Source organism: Vicugna pacos, chromosome 5 (genome assembly GCF_048564905.1).
Source record: "Vicugna pacos chromosome 5, VicPac4, whole genome shotgun sequence".
Lineage (NCBI taxonomy): Eukaryota > Metazoa > Chordata > Mammalia > Artiodactyla > Camelidae > Vicugna > Vicugna pacos.
In genome coordinates, this window is record NC_132991.1 from 16052649 (window position 1) to 16068823 (window position 16175).

The window sequence follows — 16175 nt, forward strand, 5'->3', positions numbered from 1 at the left end:
TCCCCCATGTCTCCTTATCTCTTTTTAGTGGGTATCATACTGATTTTTTCCTTTATTGGGTTATAATTTACACATAGTAAAATGTACAAAATTCAGGTATACAGTTTATTTTGACAGATGTATGTACCCATGTTACCATCATCTAAAATAAAAATATAGAAAGATTCCTTGTTTCTCCAGTCAATTCTGTAAGTAAGTGTCGTTCTTTCTTCTTTCACTATATATTAGTTCTACCTGTTCTTGAGCCTCATATAAGTGGAATCATACATTATGCATTCTTTTTGTCTGACTGTTTTGCTCAACATAATGTTTTCAAAATTCATCCATGTTGCCCTAATCATTCTTTGTATTATATGACTGTACCACAAAATGTTTATCCTTTCTCCTTTAATATTTAAATTTTCTCCAATTTTTTACTGTTAATAATAAAGCTGCTGTGAACAATTTGATGAACATATGCTTTGATTTTTCCTGAATATATTAGCAGATTTGCTGGGTCTTGTGTTCAATTTTATTAGAAACTGTCAAACTGTGATACCTCATTATAATTTTGGTTTGCATTTGAGAATATTTCTAATATTCTAAAGTACAAGACTGTACCATTTTATATTCTAAGCGGTTTATGAGATTTCAAGTTGCTTTATATTCTCTCTGACACTTGGCATTGTCAGATTTTTATTTTTATTCATCTTATTGGGTGTGAAGTAGTGTCTCATTTTGGTTTTAATTTTCATTTCACTGATGACTACTGATATTCAATAATATCTAGTGATTTTTCACAGTTAACTGTATTTAATAGTCATTCATAACTGCTAAGTATCTGTTCAAGTATTTTGCTCATTAAAAAATTGAATTGTTTAGTTTTTAAAATTATCATCATATACATAGTTGTGAATCTTGTCAGATATATGTATTTTTTCTCCAGCCCATGGCTTCCCACTCATTTTCTTAATTGTGTCCTTTGATAAGCAAGTTTATCTTATTGAAGTTTATTTTCTCAGTTTTTGATTTTAATTGTTAGTGCCTTTTGTGTCCTGTCAAAGGAATCTTTGCCTGTTTCAAGGTTGTGAAGATGCTGTGCTTTCTTCCATATGAATATCTAATTATTTCAAAACCACTTGTTGCAAAGACTGTCCTTTCCCTCCTGAATTGTAGTAGCTCCTCTGTTAAAAAACAAAGTATTGGTGTGAATGTATTTCTGGACTGTGTTACGTTTCATTGATCTATTTGTCTTTATGCCAGTAGTATACTATCTTAATTGCTACAGCAATGTAAGTCTTAAAATCAAGTAGTATACTTTTTCATCAAAATTATTTTAGCTAATTCTAGGTTCTTTGGATTTTCATATTAGTTATAGAGTCAGCTTGTCAATTTTTATGAAATTTTGATTAAGGATTTTGATTAGGATTGTGTTAAAGTTATAGGTCAATTTGGAGAGAATTGACATCTTAATGATGTTGTGTCTTCCAATACATGTACATGATATATTTCTGTTTAGGTCTTTAATATCTTTTAGCAGTGTTTTCAGATATTTTTAGGTAGAGTTCTTGCTCATCTTTCATTAAATTTTTTCCCTAGATATTTATAAGAGTGGTATTTTAAAAAATTTCATTTCCCAAGAGTTTGCTGCAAGTATATAAAAACAAAGGTGGTTTCTGTATACTGACGTTGAATTCTACAACTTCATAATCTCATTAGTTAGTTTTAGTACTTTGTAGTTTGGATATTTTATGTACATAATCAGGTCATCTGTGAATGGAGACAGTTTTATTTCTTTCTAGTCTATATGCTTATTTCTTTTTATTGTCTGCTTATGGCCATTAGAAGTTATTTTTGATGAATTACTAGGTTAATTTTGAACTAGAGTTGTCCTTTGTGTGTCGAATAGTTAATATACACCATACTGGAATTTGATGTCAAGTGATTGTATCATAATGGAATTGCAGGACGGAGGTTGGAGTTTTGTTTTCCAGTTAAGTTAAATTATCTTAAAAAGTTTGTTTTGGATACAGAACCTGGATGCCCTCTCTTTTGAACAGAACCAAATCCACTTGAGATAGCTGTTTGATAAGGTCACCAGTAGTACCTAGAATCCAGGCTTAGGGTAGGATAGTGTTTCTTTGAATCATTTAAAAAGAATATTCAGATTTTCTGCAAGCTTGAAAAGGGGACTTATCCCTCATTCTGGACCTTTCCCCCTACTGTAGTTTTAGCTTTCACTGCTTTATAGTGGGCATTCCTCCTAGCAAACCAAGCTCTTATTTATATCATTTATTACTTGTTGCAGTTTGAGACTTTTGGTACTGGCCATATATATCTTAATTTAACACAGGTTAACCACACTTTAAAGAGACCTAATATATAAAAATCATAGTTTTTGATATGTATCATACATGGTATTTATCCTAATAAAGAGATTGCTATTTGATGTATTCACATATGATATTCTTAGGACATTTAAAATATGATTTAACTCAATTCAGAATTGTAAATACTTTGCCAGGAACACACATAAAACTTTTGGGTGTTAATATGGTAGGTGATATCACATTTGTTAAAAACTCAGTAACTCACAGAATCATTCCTTACATATTTTCTATCTAGTTTGGGACTCTCTGTGATTGGAAGTTGCTGGGTTGGTGTTTCTGAAGTGGTGCTATGCTGTAATGACTGTATACCTCTCTGGTGGAGAGAATAGCAATGGGAGATTAGAGGCCTTGTGGGAAAAAAAAATCCCTTTTTATAATTACATTGTATGAGTAAGGGGGCTCTTTGGAACCTTTAATTTAAATGTTTTCCAGTCAAGATGTTGCTATTTAAATGAAAATGTTTGAATGCCAAAGCTTGGTAATAAAGAAGCTTGCAGAAACCTGTTGAGCAAATGTGTGCTACAGATGTCATATCACTTAAGTTGATTTTACAGGCTTTTTTTCTGAAGCATTTCTAATGTCCAGCAATGCTGTGTACTACATAGTGATATTATTAGTTTTGTGATTTTTGTAATAAAATTATATTTTATTGCTATATATTTTTTCTGATTTTTACCATTTATGAAATTTAACCATTTTCAGTTATAAGTTACTCATAGAGATCCTGCTATTGGAAGAAAGGGTTTTGAGAGATTTTTTTGGTGTGAGAAGAGGCATGAGATTTACTGTATATTCATGATTTTATATAGAGACTCATAAAAATTACTTGAAAATTATAATATTGTAAGTCAGTTTATAATTAATATTCTAGGGGAACTTTCCTTTTAAAGGAACACTGTGATAAATCATTTATGAAATAACTTCCTCTTGGTTTTATTCACCTCTGTATTTTTCCTTTTCATTATGGGGAGGATAAATATAGGATGAAACTTCTAGATTAACAGGCAGAAGAAGGGCAAAAAAAATCTGTGGTTAATAAACCTAATGATAACTACTGAATTACCGTTCAAATGTTAAGGCAGGTGCTTTTTCTTTTCTTTTTTGTTAAATACAGGGTATATTTACTTATGGCACTTGGGAAGAGAAATCAGATGAAATTTCGTTTGCTGACTTCAAGTTCTCAGTCACTCATCATTATCTTGTACAAGAATCCACAGATAAAGAAGGAAAGGATGAAGTATTAGAAGGTAAGTTTTTACTACTTATTTTTAAACTTGACTTGTAAGAGTGATTGTAATTTTGAATTGTGAATTTACTTCTCTTTATTAAGTAGTATCCTCTTTATTAAGGAGATGTTTTACATATGCAGAGTTGTTTCACTGTATCTGAAGTAGAGTATGATCTTTGCAGAAGAAGAATCACACAGTCATTCATTTCATAATTAATTAAATCAACAAATAAGTTATTGAGTGCCTAGTATGTGCTAGGTACTCTGCTAAGCCCAGTTGAAAAAAGAAATTTACTTTCCAGTAAGGGAGATAAGGTCTATAAGTAAGTAACAATAACAGGAGGTAAAAAGTGATAAGTGCCATCCCAAAGCAGAGAGTTCCAGTGGAGTGCAGAGGAGAAAAGATCACTTTTAATCCAGAGAGATCAGAGAAGATGTTATGCAGAATAAAACAATGAATATATGTACTTGAGAAATAAGGGGTGAGGGAAATACATAAACTGGTGGGAAGTCCAGTAATGGCCCAGAGATTTCCAGGTCCTACATTCTACTGATTAATGAAAGAAACTGTTTAAGGTACAGAAGTCTTAAGTGTTGTTAATTTGAAGAAAGATCATACATCATGGAAAAGTTGTTGTAATAAGGAGGCTTAGGATCAGTGTTTCTGAGATGAATAAATGAAGGAGACTGTGGTATGAGAGAAGATGAATGGATTTAAGATAGTTAAGGCCTTATTGTTGCATGCATGTATATATTGGGCAGTTTTAATTTGATTGTGATTGAAGCTGTAACTGATGGTAGAAGTTACAAGCAGACCATCAGCTCAGTTAATTTGGAGATAGACCTTTAAAAGTGTATTATCAGAGGTCAAAAGATTGGACCACTAATCTTTGATTTGTTAGAGTTGCTTATTGCTCTAGGTAAGTAGAGCATCAAATCGTTAGTGTTCTGTTCTTTTTGCAAACTAACAAAATATAAATTTGCTAAGCAATTATGGCTGTATAGCAAAAGGAAATCTTTTTTATGAACATTCTTTATGCTTTGAATTTTCTATGCATTTATGAGTATAAATAATGATCATTGAGATTAATGTCTTATTAGCGGGTAGCAATGCATTTATGTATATAGGTTATACATGGGAAGCTGCTTAGTGGTTTCACAGGAACATTTAAAAGTGGCCAGGAGTGAGCAAAGGATAGGCATAGGAGGTGATACAGAGTTGACAGACTTCTAAGTATAATCTGAAGAAAACAGAGAGATGGAGACATTAGTGTCCCTCCAAATCTTAGAGTTAGCCATAGACATATCTTTTGCAAACAGTTGCAAAAAAAAAAATTGCAAAACTGCAAAGTGATTTCTTTAAATCATACTGTATGATTCTGCCTAGAATGAACATACTAACTTTTTCATTATTAAATGTTTCTGTAGATATTATTCCACAATCTATGCAAGATTTGTTGTGTATGAATAATGACTTTCCTCCAAGAGCTCATTGCCTGGTAAGATGGTAGGTATCTATTTTACTCAGATAACTTTAGTATGTTGGGGAGGCCCCCAGGCTGCCCCCACGTTCTGTGATTTGCTAGAAGGATGCACAGGACTCAGCATGTAGTTGCACTTACTGCCATGGTTTCTTACAGTGACAGCTTTCAGAGCAAAATCAGCAAAGGGAAAAGGTGCCTGAAGCGAAGTTTGGAGGAAGTGCAAGTGCTTAAGAGTCCTTTCCTAAAGGAGTCTCACACAGGACATATTCAGTGCCTTTAGCAACAAGTTGTGACAATACATATGGAACATTGTCTACCAGAGAAGATTGTTGGAGGTTCAGCTCTCCAGTTTTTAATTAGGGGCTGGTCACGTAGGTACCCTCTGACTGGTACATAACAAAATTTCAGACTTCTAGAAGGAAAGCAGTTGTTCAGAATAAACCATGTTGTTTGTACAAACAGTTTAGGCACAGTTAAGTCTTAACAGTTACGGAAAATGGTGAGACTTCTCCCCGAATCCAAGTTCCAGGTGCCAGACAAACCTCAGCTTTGCAAGTAGGCCTTTCTAAAAATAACTGTTATAGGTCTGCTGTAAACTCTTTTTTGCACAGTATATGTAATAATCTAGGTTGTGCCTAACTATAATTCTGATGACTAGGATAGAACACTTCAGTATCACGGAAAATTTAATATATATTGTTGGAAATGGAATTGAAATAAAATGTTGATCTCACTCATAACACCAAAACTCATTTCTCAGTTACAATTGTGATACATTAATATAACAGGTATATCACATTTGAAAGGTCTTTCAATCTTTTAAAAGGTCTTTTTCTCTTTTTTAATTATTCACAGTATCTCTATTTATTTTGGAGAGGGTGATCTTAAAACATACAAGTATAAGTATATGGTCAATAAAGAAGAACTCGTTAAAGGAAATTTATATATACTGTTTTTAAATTATTCTGTTGGTGTGAGTTGGTCTTTTGACTTTTTCATTAAGCAATTTCTAAGGAAGGGGAAACGATGATATCTGTGTTTCTCTTTACTTCAATTGTGATTACTAAATCAAGTAGATTATATAGCACATTAAAAAAATTATTTGCAAGGGCCAATAAACTGGGTAATGTTTCATAAATATTCCTGTTATTTTAATGTGATCTTTTAAAAACTGTGAACTTAGCTATAAAAGGAATTTAATAAATAAATTACCCATTGAATTTAACCCATCCACATTCTCTTCTGGTCTTCTAAAATGTGAATACATACGCTTGACATGACAAAATATATCAGAAGGCAGCATGATATCACAGAGCATGCATTTGCATGCTTTCATTCATTCAACATTAATGAAACACCTACTCTTTGGCCAGACAGTGAATTAGACAAACTTGTTTAATTTCTACCTCATGTGCTTGTTATCTCAGCAACTTCAGGCAAGTTACTTAATTTCTGTGCGTTGGTTTCTTTAATAAGTATTGTGCACCTGTGAGAATTAGTAAGATAACACATAGTACATCTGTCAATCTGAATGCTGTTATGTAATTTCTCTTTAGCTTTTTAATATATGTTTCAAAAATCTGTATTTGACACATCATCCATAATTAAGTATTCATAGAATGAATACATGAAACCTTTCTATGTAGTACTGAATCATTTGTGATTTATTTCTATGTATTAATGAAAATCACTTGTTAGTAGTTTTTTTAACATTCCCGTTTACTTTTTAAAGTTAACATACAGTAAATTGGCTTTTTTTTTTTTGATGAACAGTTCACTGAACCTTAACACATGTATAGATTTTTTTAAACTGCCACCCCAGTCAGGATATAGAACCATTTTGTAACCTCCCCGAAACTCCTCTTCTCTGTTATAATGTCTGGCAGTCCCTGATATCTTCTTAGTCACCATAGTTTTGTCCTTTCAGGAGTGTCATAGAGATGGAATCGTATGGTAACCATTTGAGTCTGGCTTCTTTTCACTCAGCATAATGATTTTGAGATCCTTTGAAGGCTTGTCCCTGCTGACTAGCATCTAGGGCTTGGGATCACAGGGACCCTCGGTGTCAGTTTCCCTTAGTTCTGTCTACCAAGTGGCTACCACTTTCTCCTCTGAGCCTCGAGCCGGAGGTGAATCTCTACTTTGTTATCTTGGCCAGTAGCCTGAACATCTTTTAATAGAATTATTAGCTGTTTATATTTCTTACTATTGAAAATACGTATTATTTGCTGATTCTTTTGATCATTTATTATGCTTATTTTTTTTTATTGTGGTAAGATATAACAAAACTTTTTAACATTTTTAAGTGCACAGCTGAGTGGCATTAAGTACTTTCACATTTTTGTGCAACCATCACCACTATTCATCTTTAGAACTTTTTCGTCTTCACCTATTGAAACTCTGTCCCATTAAACAATCACCCCTCATTCCCTTCTATCCCAGCCCCTGGTAAGTACCATTCTATTTTCTGTCTTTATGAGTTTGACTACTCTGTGTGTGTCTCGTAAGTAGAAGCATGAAATATTTAACCTTTTGTGACTGGCTTATTTCACTTAGCATAATGTATTCAAATTTCATCTATGTTGTAGCATGTATCAGAATGTCATTCCTTTTTAAAACTGAATAATACTTCATTGTATGTATGTCCCACGTTTTGTTTATCCAGTCATCTGTCACTGGGCACTTGGTTTGTTTCCACCTTTTGTCTGCTATGGATAATGCTGCTGTGAACATTGGTGTTCAGATATCTGTTTGGGTCCCTACCTTTAGTTCTCTTGGATATTTACCCAGGTGTGGAATTGCTGGTCATTCTATGTTTAAACTTTTAAAGAACCACTGTACTGTTCTCCATAGCAGCTGTACCATTTTACATTCCCATCAGTCATGCTCAAGCATTGTAATTTTTCCATATCCTTGCCAACACTTACTTTCTGTTTTGTTTTGCTTTTCTAATAATAGCCATTCTAACAGATGTGAAGTAGTTTCTTGTGGTTTTGATTCATATTTCCCTAATAATTAGTGATGTTGGCCACATCTTTTCCTGTGCTTATTTGCCATTTGTGTATCTTTGGAATAATGTCTGTTGAAGTCCTTTGTCCATTTTTAATCTGTTTTGGGTTGTTGATTTTTGCTCATTTTTTAAAGTTCTCACCTAGTGTTTGTTTACTCGATGAAGGCATGGTATCAGGCCTCAAGTAGTTCTAGTAGGGAAACTGAATCAATGAGTTACATTGATCTTTTTAAAAAAAATTAATTCCTCAACATTGCCAGTAGGAGGTTTATCAAGTACAATCCAGTTTCTGGATTGGCACAAAGCCGTTGTGCACAAAACAACCTAACTTCTGGGTTGGATTTTTGTTTTTTGGGGTTTTTTTTTTGAGGTATAATTGATATATAATGTTGTATTAGTTTCAGGTGTACAACAATGATTTGGTATTTGTATACATTGTGAAATGATCACCACAGTAAGTCTAGTTAATATGTATCACAATACAAAGTTAAAACATTCTTTTTCTTGTTATAAGAACTTTGAACTTAGAACATTTATTCTCTTACCAGCTTTCAAATATGCAGTATAGTATTAAGTATAGTTACTGTGCTGTACATTACATCCCCATGACTTACTTTATAACTGGAAATTTCTACTTTTTGATCCCTTCACCTCCCATACTCCACCTCTGGCAGCCACCAATCTGTTGTCTGTATCTATGAGCTCAGTGTATTTGTTTTTTATTTTTATTTTTATTTTTTATTTTTTATTTCAGATTCCATATAAAGCAAGAATATGGTATTTTGTCTTTCTCTCTCTGACTTACTTCACTTAGCATAATGCCCTCAAGTCCATCCATGTTGCAAATAGCATCTTTTCTATGATGGAATAATATTCCATTATATATGCATATGTTTTCTTTATCCATTCATCCATCAGTGGATACTTATGTTGTTTCCATATCTTGGCTATTGTAAATAATGCTGCAGTGAACATGGGGATGTGTATGTCTTTTTGAATTAGTGTTTTTGTCTTCTTGGAATAAATACCCAGAAGTGGAATTACTGGATCATATGGTAGCTCTATTTTTAATTTTTTTGGAGGAACCTCTATACTGTATTTCATAGTGGCTGCAGCAGTTTACATTCCCATGAACAATACTCAAGGGTTCCCTTTTTTCCACATCCTTACCAACACTGGTTATTTTCTTTTTCATGATAAGCATTCTAAAAGGTATAGGGTGATATGTCATTGTGGTTTTGATTTGCATCTCCCTGAATAGTGATGTTGAGCATCTTTTCATGTACCTTTTGGCCAACTGTTGTATATTGATCATTTAAAGATAATTATAATACATTAGAAATCAAAGTAGAGAGCATATTTAACAGAGGTGACAGCATGTTATTTGAGGTGAATCTTAAAAGAAAAAAATCTATGATATTTTGTGATGGCAGTTGACCAGGGGAAACATTCCAGGTAGTGGAAACAAAGGCACAGAGGATTGAATTTTATTGCAGATAAATAGGAAGCAGTTCGCTTTGACTTACTTTTTGTGAAAAGGCATATACACTAGTACAGTTTGTACGTTTGTGGAGGTGGACGAGGTAGTTTGGCAACACTTGTCAGTGTTAAAGATACAGATGTTCTTTTATCCAGCATCTTAACTTCTAGGAATTTGTCCCACAGATATAATTTGTGGAACTAGACAATTGCAGTATTGTTGCAACAGCACAAAACTGGAAACAAAGTACTGATCAGTAGGGGAGATGAGCCTTTGAAAAGAAGGTACAGAAAATTGATATAATCTTTTTTGAGGATAGGCTGAATACATGGACAGATGCAATAATTCTGGAAGAATGACTAAGAAACTGTTGACAATGGTTCCACTATAGTGGGTGGGATACTATGAATTTGCTTGTTTTGTTTTCTTTTGCTTGTTTTGTTTTCTTTCTTTCAAGGACATTAAGAAAGGAAAGAAGAAAACTGTTTAAAGACCTTTAAAGCTTAAATTCACAGCTCTGGGTTCCTTTCAGTATTTGATGTTACCTCTGCATAACTAGTTTTGACTTCAGGGGTAGGAGGGTGGAGGCGAGATGAGAAGATGAAATAAATTGTTATCCAAACAGTAAACAAATTATGAGTTGAACTTTTAACATTTTAAAATCTTTTTTTTAACTGCTGTTTTAAGGATTTCTTGAGGAGAATGTTCATAAAAATAAGCATTCATAACTTTTGACATATAGTTGAAATAAATTAGATGAGTAATGCTTTATATAAATCATTTTCTATATTTAAAAAAAAACTATTAAATAAAAATACATTGAATAGGACAGGAATTTTCGGGAGGCAAGATCACAGTTTGACCTTAACATGTTTGTACATTTTGGCTGCAAATTTGTTGTTTTAAAAGGACTTGTCAACTAAATTTGAAGTTTTTATTATTCTAAGATAAGTAAGATATCATAGGAAGAGTAAGCCATTTTCTGATGATTTTGTGATTCCTATCTAATATGTGTTATTGAGTGAAAGAATATAAGAATTCTTTAATTAGGATCCTTAAGTAAACTGTGTTCTCACTTTTAGACAGCACAAGTACATCATGGCTGATAATTGTTCTCCTGACATTTAAGGAACCTATTAAATTTTATATTTCCACATTAGTGGGCTTAATTAACATAAGATTTAAGTGCTGGCTTTCATCTTTTAGTTTTGAAACCTAATATTTAAGAGAAAACTGTCTTTTAATGTTGTTTCTCTGTGATTTCATTAAATTTCTCCTAATTTGTAAAGAATAGGGGAAAATAATAGGTGAATGATGGAAATTTTTCACCAAGTGAAGGAAATCCAGGTTGTTATAGGTTCAGTAGCCATGAAAGAGAAAGACAAAGAGAAAGAGAGAAAGAAAGAAAGATGTACCTGTAGTTCTGACCTAACTTTCCTTCAGGGAAGTTTTTTCACGTTTCTAAATTATAGATTTTTGTATTCTGACATTTTTCCCTGTTTAATGGCAGTGTTTTTTTTTTTTTTTAAGGTATGGACTCCGAGAATTTGTGGTGATTGCCCCTGCTGCAAACAATGATGCTGTTCTCAGTGAATCTAAGTGCAATCTTCTTCTGAGTTCTGTATCTATTGCTTTGGGAAACACTGGCTGGTAGGTAGACATTTTGGAAAACCTAGACAGTGAGTTTTAAGAACTATTTTAAATTATAACTTACAAAGAAAAATGGCTACTAAACGTTAGGGTTTTGATTATAATTAGGATCAGTACTTGTACATTATTATATTGGAATACAAAAACTTTAGGGAAAGTGTTTCTAAAGGGAAACTTACTGAAATAGTAGATGAGTATTTAGAATTAAAAATAAATTGTACTATTTGTTTTTTGCTTCCAAATGTTCAGTTTATTTAAATTTTGATGCAAAATCTAATTTTAAAACTTGATGACAGAACTTTGCCTTGTTCAACCTGAGTTATGAACATGCATTCAGGTAACTGATATGTTTTGTTTCTCTGCACATGTCTTCAAATGACTGAAAATGCTACGAGTATTGATTTTGAGGTTACAAATAGATTCTAGTGAGTAGGCTAACTTGTGGCTATGGAAATCTTTAAATAAGGATAATCAACTGTATCTTTTATATCAACTATATAAATGATGAGGTAAAAAATAATTCACCACTAATGTGAGTTCAATTATATTGTTTAATACCTATGAATCAAATTTTGTTATGACCGTGGAAAAGCCTGACATGGTAGGATCACTTTATTCAAGAAAATTTTCATTTTGCTTTTTTATGACTCAGCCATTTTAAAATAATTTTTGAACTACAAAGTGCCAATAGAGAATAAGTTCTTCATTTGATTAGTGTAAGGAGTAAGGGACTAAGGGTGTTGTTTTCACAAATAGAAGTCTGTGGAGTGTTCCTTATTAATATTTATTAATATTTAAAAATATTTGGAGTTAAAATAATGTAGTAGTGGAAAAATTTGAGATTTAGGAGTTACTCAATGTTTAATGAATTTACAATCTATTTGTGCTTAATTATTCCTATAGCCAGGTGCCACTCTTTGTGCAGATTCATCACAAATGGCGAAGAATGTATGTTGGAGAATGTCAGGGTCCTGGTGTCCGAACTGATTTTGAAATGGTTCATCTTCGAAAAGTTCCAAATCAGTACACTCATTTATCAGGTTTGCTGGATATCTTCAAATCAAAGATTGTGAGTTGGCATTGATATTTTCAGTCTTCTCTGGAATCCAGATTAAAGTAGTAACTTGGTAATTTTATTGATTATATAGAAATATTTTTCTCTAATATTGATAATGTAATTAGTTAGAAGAAAGATGTTATTGACTACATAAATTACTGTGTATGTTTAAAGAAACAAAGTATCCAATTAGTTTTTTGTGTATTAATGCTGAAACTAATTTTGTTTGTTCAGTTGGTTAACATTTATCTACTATGTTGACTCTTTATACTCTAATAGTATATTTTCCTCTGATAGTAATATTGCCAACTTCCCCACATGAGAGGGCTTCAGGTAGCTGCTTGTTTGGGGCTCTGACTATGAGGAACTGAGCTGTGAACTCTGGGTTCTGAATTGTTGGTTTTTTTTTTTTTTTTCCTTCCTTCAAGTCTCCTTTTAATTTGATGTTTAAAATTAATCTGGCTTATGTTCTGTGACTGAGAGCAGCAAGGCTAAATTGGATGTTTTCAATAAATCCTTGATGTTCTCTAAAAATACTATCATAGAGATAAGGAAGACTTGCCTGTGTTACTCTGGGGGAAAATTAGGGTCTAGATTGAGGAGCTATTTGTGAATACCTCTAGAAAAGAGAACAGATTAGAAAGTGGTGGAGGGGATTCTCCACTTAGAGAAATAGTCCCCTTAAGTGGTTAAGTTGGCACCCATTTCACTAAAAGTGATCAAAGTTGGTTAACAAACTGATATTAGATATCTCCTAGTATGATACATTTAATAGGCTATATCATCATCTGTGTTGCATTCCTGCTGGAAATGTTTTAACATAAATCAAAACATGAGGAAACAATCACATATTTCCAAAATGAGCATATTGTACAAAGTAGCTGGCTTAGACCCTTTAAAAATGTCAGTATCATGATAGGCAAAACAAAGGCTGGGAGCTATTTAGCTTAAAGGAGGCTAAAGTGACATAGTGGCTAAATGCAATGCATGATCCTTGATCAAAATAAAATAGCCATAAAGAACGCAATTGAGACAGTTGGGGCAGTTTTAATATGGACTATATATTAGAAATTAGTACCAATGTTAAACTTCTTGAGTGTGATAATTGTGTTATGGCCGCACAGGATACCGTCCTTGTTCATAGGAATTACATGTTGAAGTATTTAGGGGTGAATGGCATGATGCCTACAACTTACTTTCAAAAAGTTCAGTCAAAAATTGTTTATATAAATATGATATATATGTGTATATGTATCAAAATGTTAGTAATTGGTGAACTTGGTGAAAATCATATGGGTATTCATTATACTGATTTATCAACTTTTCTGAAGGTTTTTCAAATTTTGAAAATGGAAAAAAATGTGAGGAAAAATGCTGAAAATTTCTTAACACATTATTTGTAGAAAGATATTTAAGATTAGAACTTAATTTCATAAATTGAGGCTCTAAATAGCATAGTGGTAGTATTATCACCACCCAGATAAATTGGTTTGACAATAAAAAATAGTATGCATATACTTTTATATGAGATATTTAAGTCAAATTAAAATCTTTTTATCCTTAGTTCCTCTCCTCAAAATAAATATTGTTACCTGTTTCTTGTGATTATCTTCATTAAAAAAAATCATAGAAGCATATATTTTAGAAAGTCCCATGTCTGTGTAATTTTTTTTCCAAAACTTTTCTGGGCTTTGAAATGCTTTAAGTACTGCTTAATTCTACATGTGTTACTTTGAGAAATTTTTGAAAAAGGCAGTTTGTGTTATTTCTACCCCATTAGTTTTCCTTTGCTCTCTCATCAGAAGTCTTCAGTTACATTTAATTATTTTAGATCAAGTTCTAGTCAGATGCAAATATTAATACTTCATTCCTCTTCTTAAAAAATGTTAGTGAACACTGTTTTCCTGAATCTTTTATGTCCCTCTTCTGTGTAACTCAACTCCTCTTTACTGAAACTAGGGACCACCTTGATCTGTGGAGTCTGACTTACATTATGTCTGTTTGCTAATTGTACTTAAAAAAAAAAGTTCCTAATCAGTTTCTTACATCATCTCTCAGAACTTTCATAGACCTCCCTTGTCCACATACGAAACATCTCTCAAAGTTGATTTGGTAAGAGTTGAACTTACAGTAATTGAGACCTGGTTTGGGTATTTTAGGGGTTTACATAGTTAAAGCTACCCAATATGTGACTCTGCTGTACTGTCTTTATAAAGTTATCTTTATAAAAATTACTGTTTAACATCTGCTGGAAGTATTCCAAGGCACTCACCCTTCTCTGACAATTTATTTCATTTTCATATGGATATAAGTGTTAGAAATGGATTCCTTGGCCAAGTGGGCAGCAGCGGGTGGTTACCCTTTGGAATCACATAAAATTGAGTTTAAATCTGCCATAATCCTCTAAATATTTGAAATGTCTCTCATACCCTATTCTTTCCTTTTTTAGTTAAGACATCATTCTTCATTCTATCACAGGTTCTTTATATTTCTTGTTTTTATATTCTGATTGTTGATTTGGATATTTGTCTTTTTTAGACAAATTTCTTCATGTTTTAGGGAAATTCTGTTTGCAGGCTTATTTTGAATGAAGCCTGTATTTATAGTTTTTAGCTTTCCCATCCTTTCTACTGGTTTTGTATTTTTATGGTTGCTCCCTACCTGCAGACTATTTTAGAAGCCAGTCTTAAAATGGCGTTGAAGTCTCTTGCTCCATGGTGATACTAAGGTATTGCATATCGAGTCTTGGAATCATTGGATTGTTTGCTCGGGTCATGAGAATAGGTTTTTTCTCCATCACACAATAACTCTCCCTAGCCCCATACCTTGCAACAAAGCCACTGTACCCAGCAGGAGTGCCCTGCCCCAGTGTCTGCCTTAAGCAGAGAGTCTTGCGGTACCCTCACTCTGGGCTGAGTACTATTGGTTCCATTTAGTGTGGTCTGTAATCCTGGGCTGTCACTTCTGCACATGCAGCAAGTATGTGCCTTGACCCCCACACTTAACACTTCAGATTTTCTGTACTTTCCTAGGGCCCACAAAGATATTTATGTCATGTTTGGTCCTGGCTGTTTCTTTTTGGTTATCTCTTTCTATGTTGTTTCCACTGCTTTGTGACTTTAGCAGAGGTTATATGTCAAAGTGACCTTGTTACAGTTTCTAGACTGTTTTATACCCTATTACGGGTGAATGCTCATTTGATATCTAGACCTCAGTAAAAAGTAATTATTCCTCGTCAGGTGGAATCTTACCTTGCTTGTCTAGGACACAGCAGTCCAAAACTGGATTACGTTTTTGGGGGGCAGCTACCTTATATTGTGACTTTAGACTGAGTTTGTATTTAAAGTTACTAATGACATTTATAGATGCTGCTGCTGAGCTAGGTGTCTGTGTTAGTCCTCCTGAGCAGCAGTATTAGCAACACTTGGAAACTGGTTAGATTTGCAGAATACTGTTGAATCTTCATTTTCACAAGCTCCCTAGATGATTACTACACATATATAAGTCCTGTTCCATGTTAATGTAGGTTAACCATTAAGGGAAGCTGAGATCGTGAGATGTTTGGATGATATTAATTTTTGTAATATTTAATGAAGGTAAAGATCTAAATTTTCTGATTCATTTATATAAACCATTTTGCATGAGGGGCCATTTGTCTTAGTCTAAAATTCTGGTTAAATATTCAAGACTGGCTTTAATTTGAGTTTATTTTTATTTAAAAGAAAAGACGTCATCTCCCCAAACCTAGTCTTATACTTTATATGATAGTTTTACCGTATTTAAAAAATGAATCGCATGTTTTTCACATTCACCATTGCTGAAAAGAATAGTAAGAAATTATATTTGTATAATTAAAATTGTTTTAAGATATTTTGAAAGAGCATTTTGTGTAATAGA

At 32.9% G+C, this 16175-nt stretch overlaps 1 protein-coding gene across 1 annotated transcript in view; it reads left to right on the top strand.

The window, feature by feature from the left end:
• Positions 1–16175, top strand: part of RAB3GAP1 (RAB3 GTPase activating protein catalytic subunit 1) — a 90819-nt gene that overhangs the window by 30229 nt on the left and 44415 nt on the right. The window contains exons 4-7 of the mRNA XM_072960901.1: positions 3484–3616; positions 5026–5104; positions 11102–11221; positions 12125–12290. Coding sequence (XP_072817002.1) covers positions 3484–3616; positions 5026–5104; positions 11102–11221; positions 12125–12290 — 498 coding nt within the window. The remainder of the gene's footprint in view (positions 1–3483; positions 3617–5025; positions 5105–11101; positions 11222–12124; positions 12291–16175) is intronic.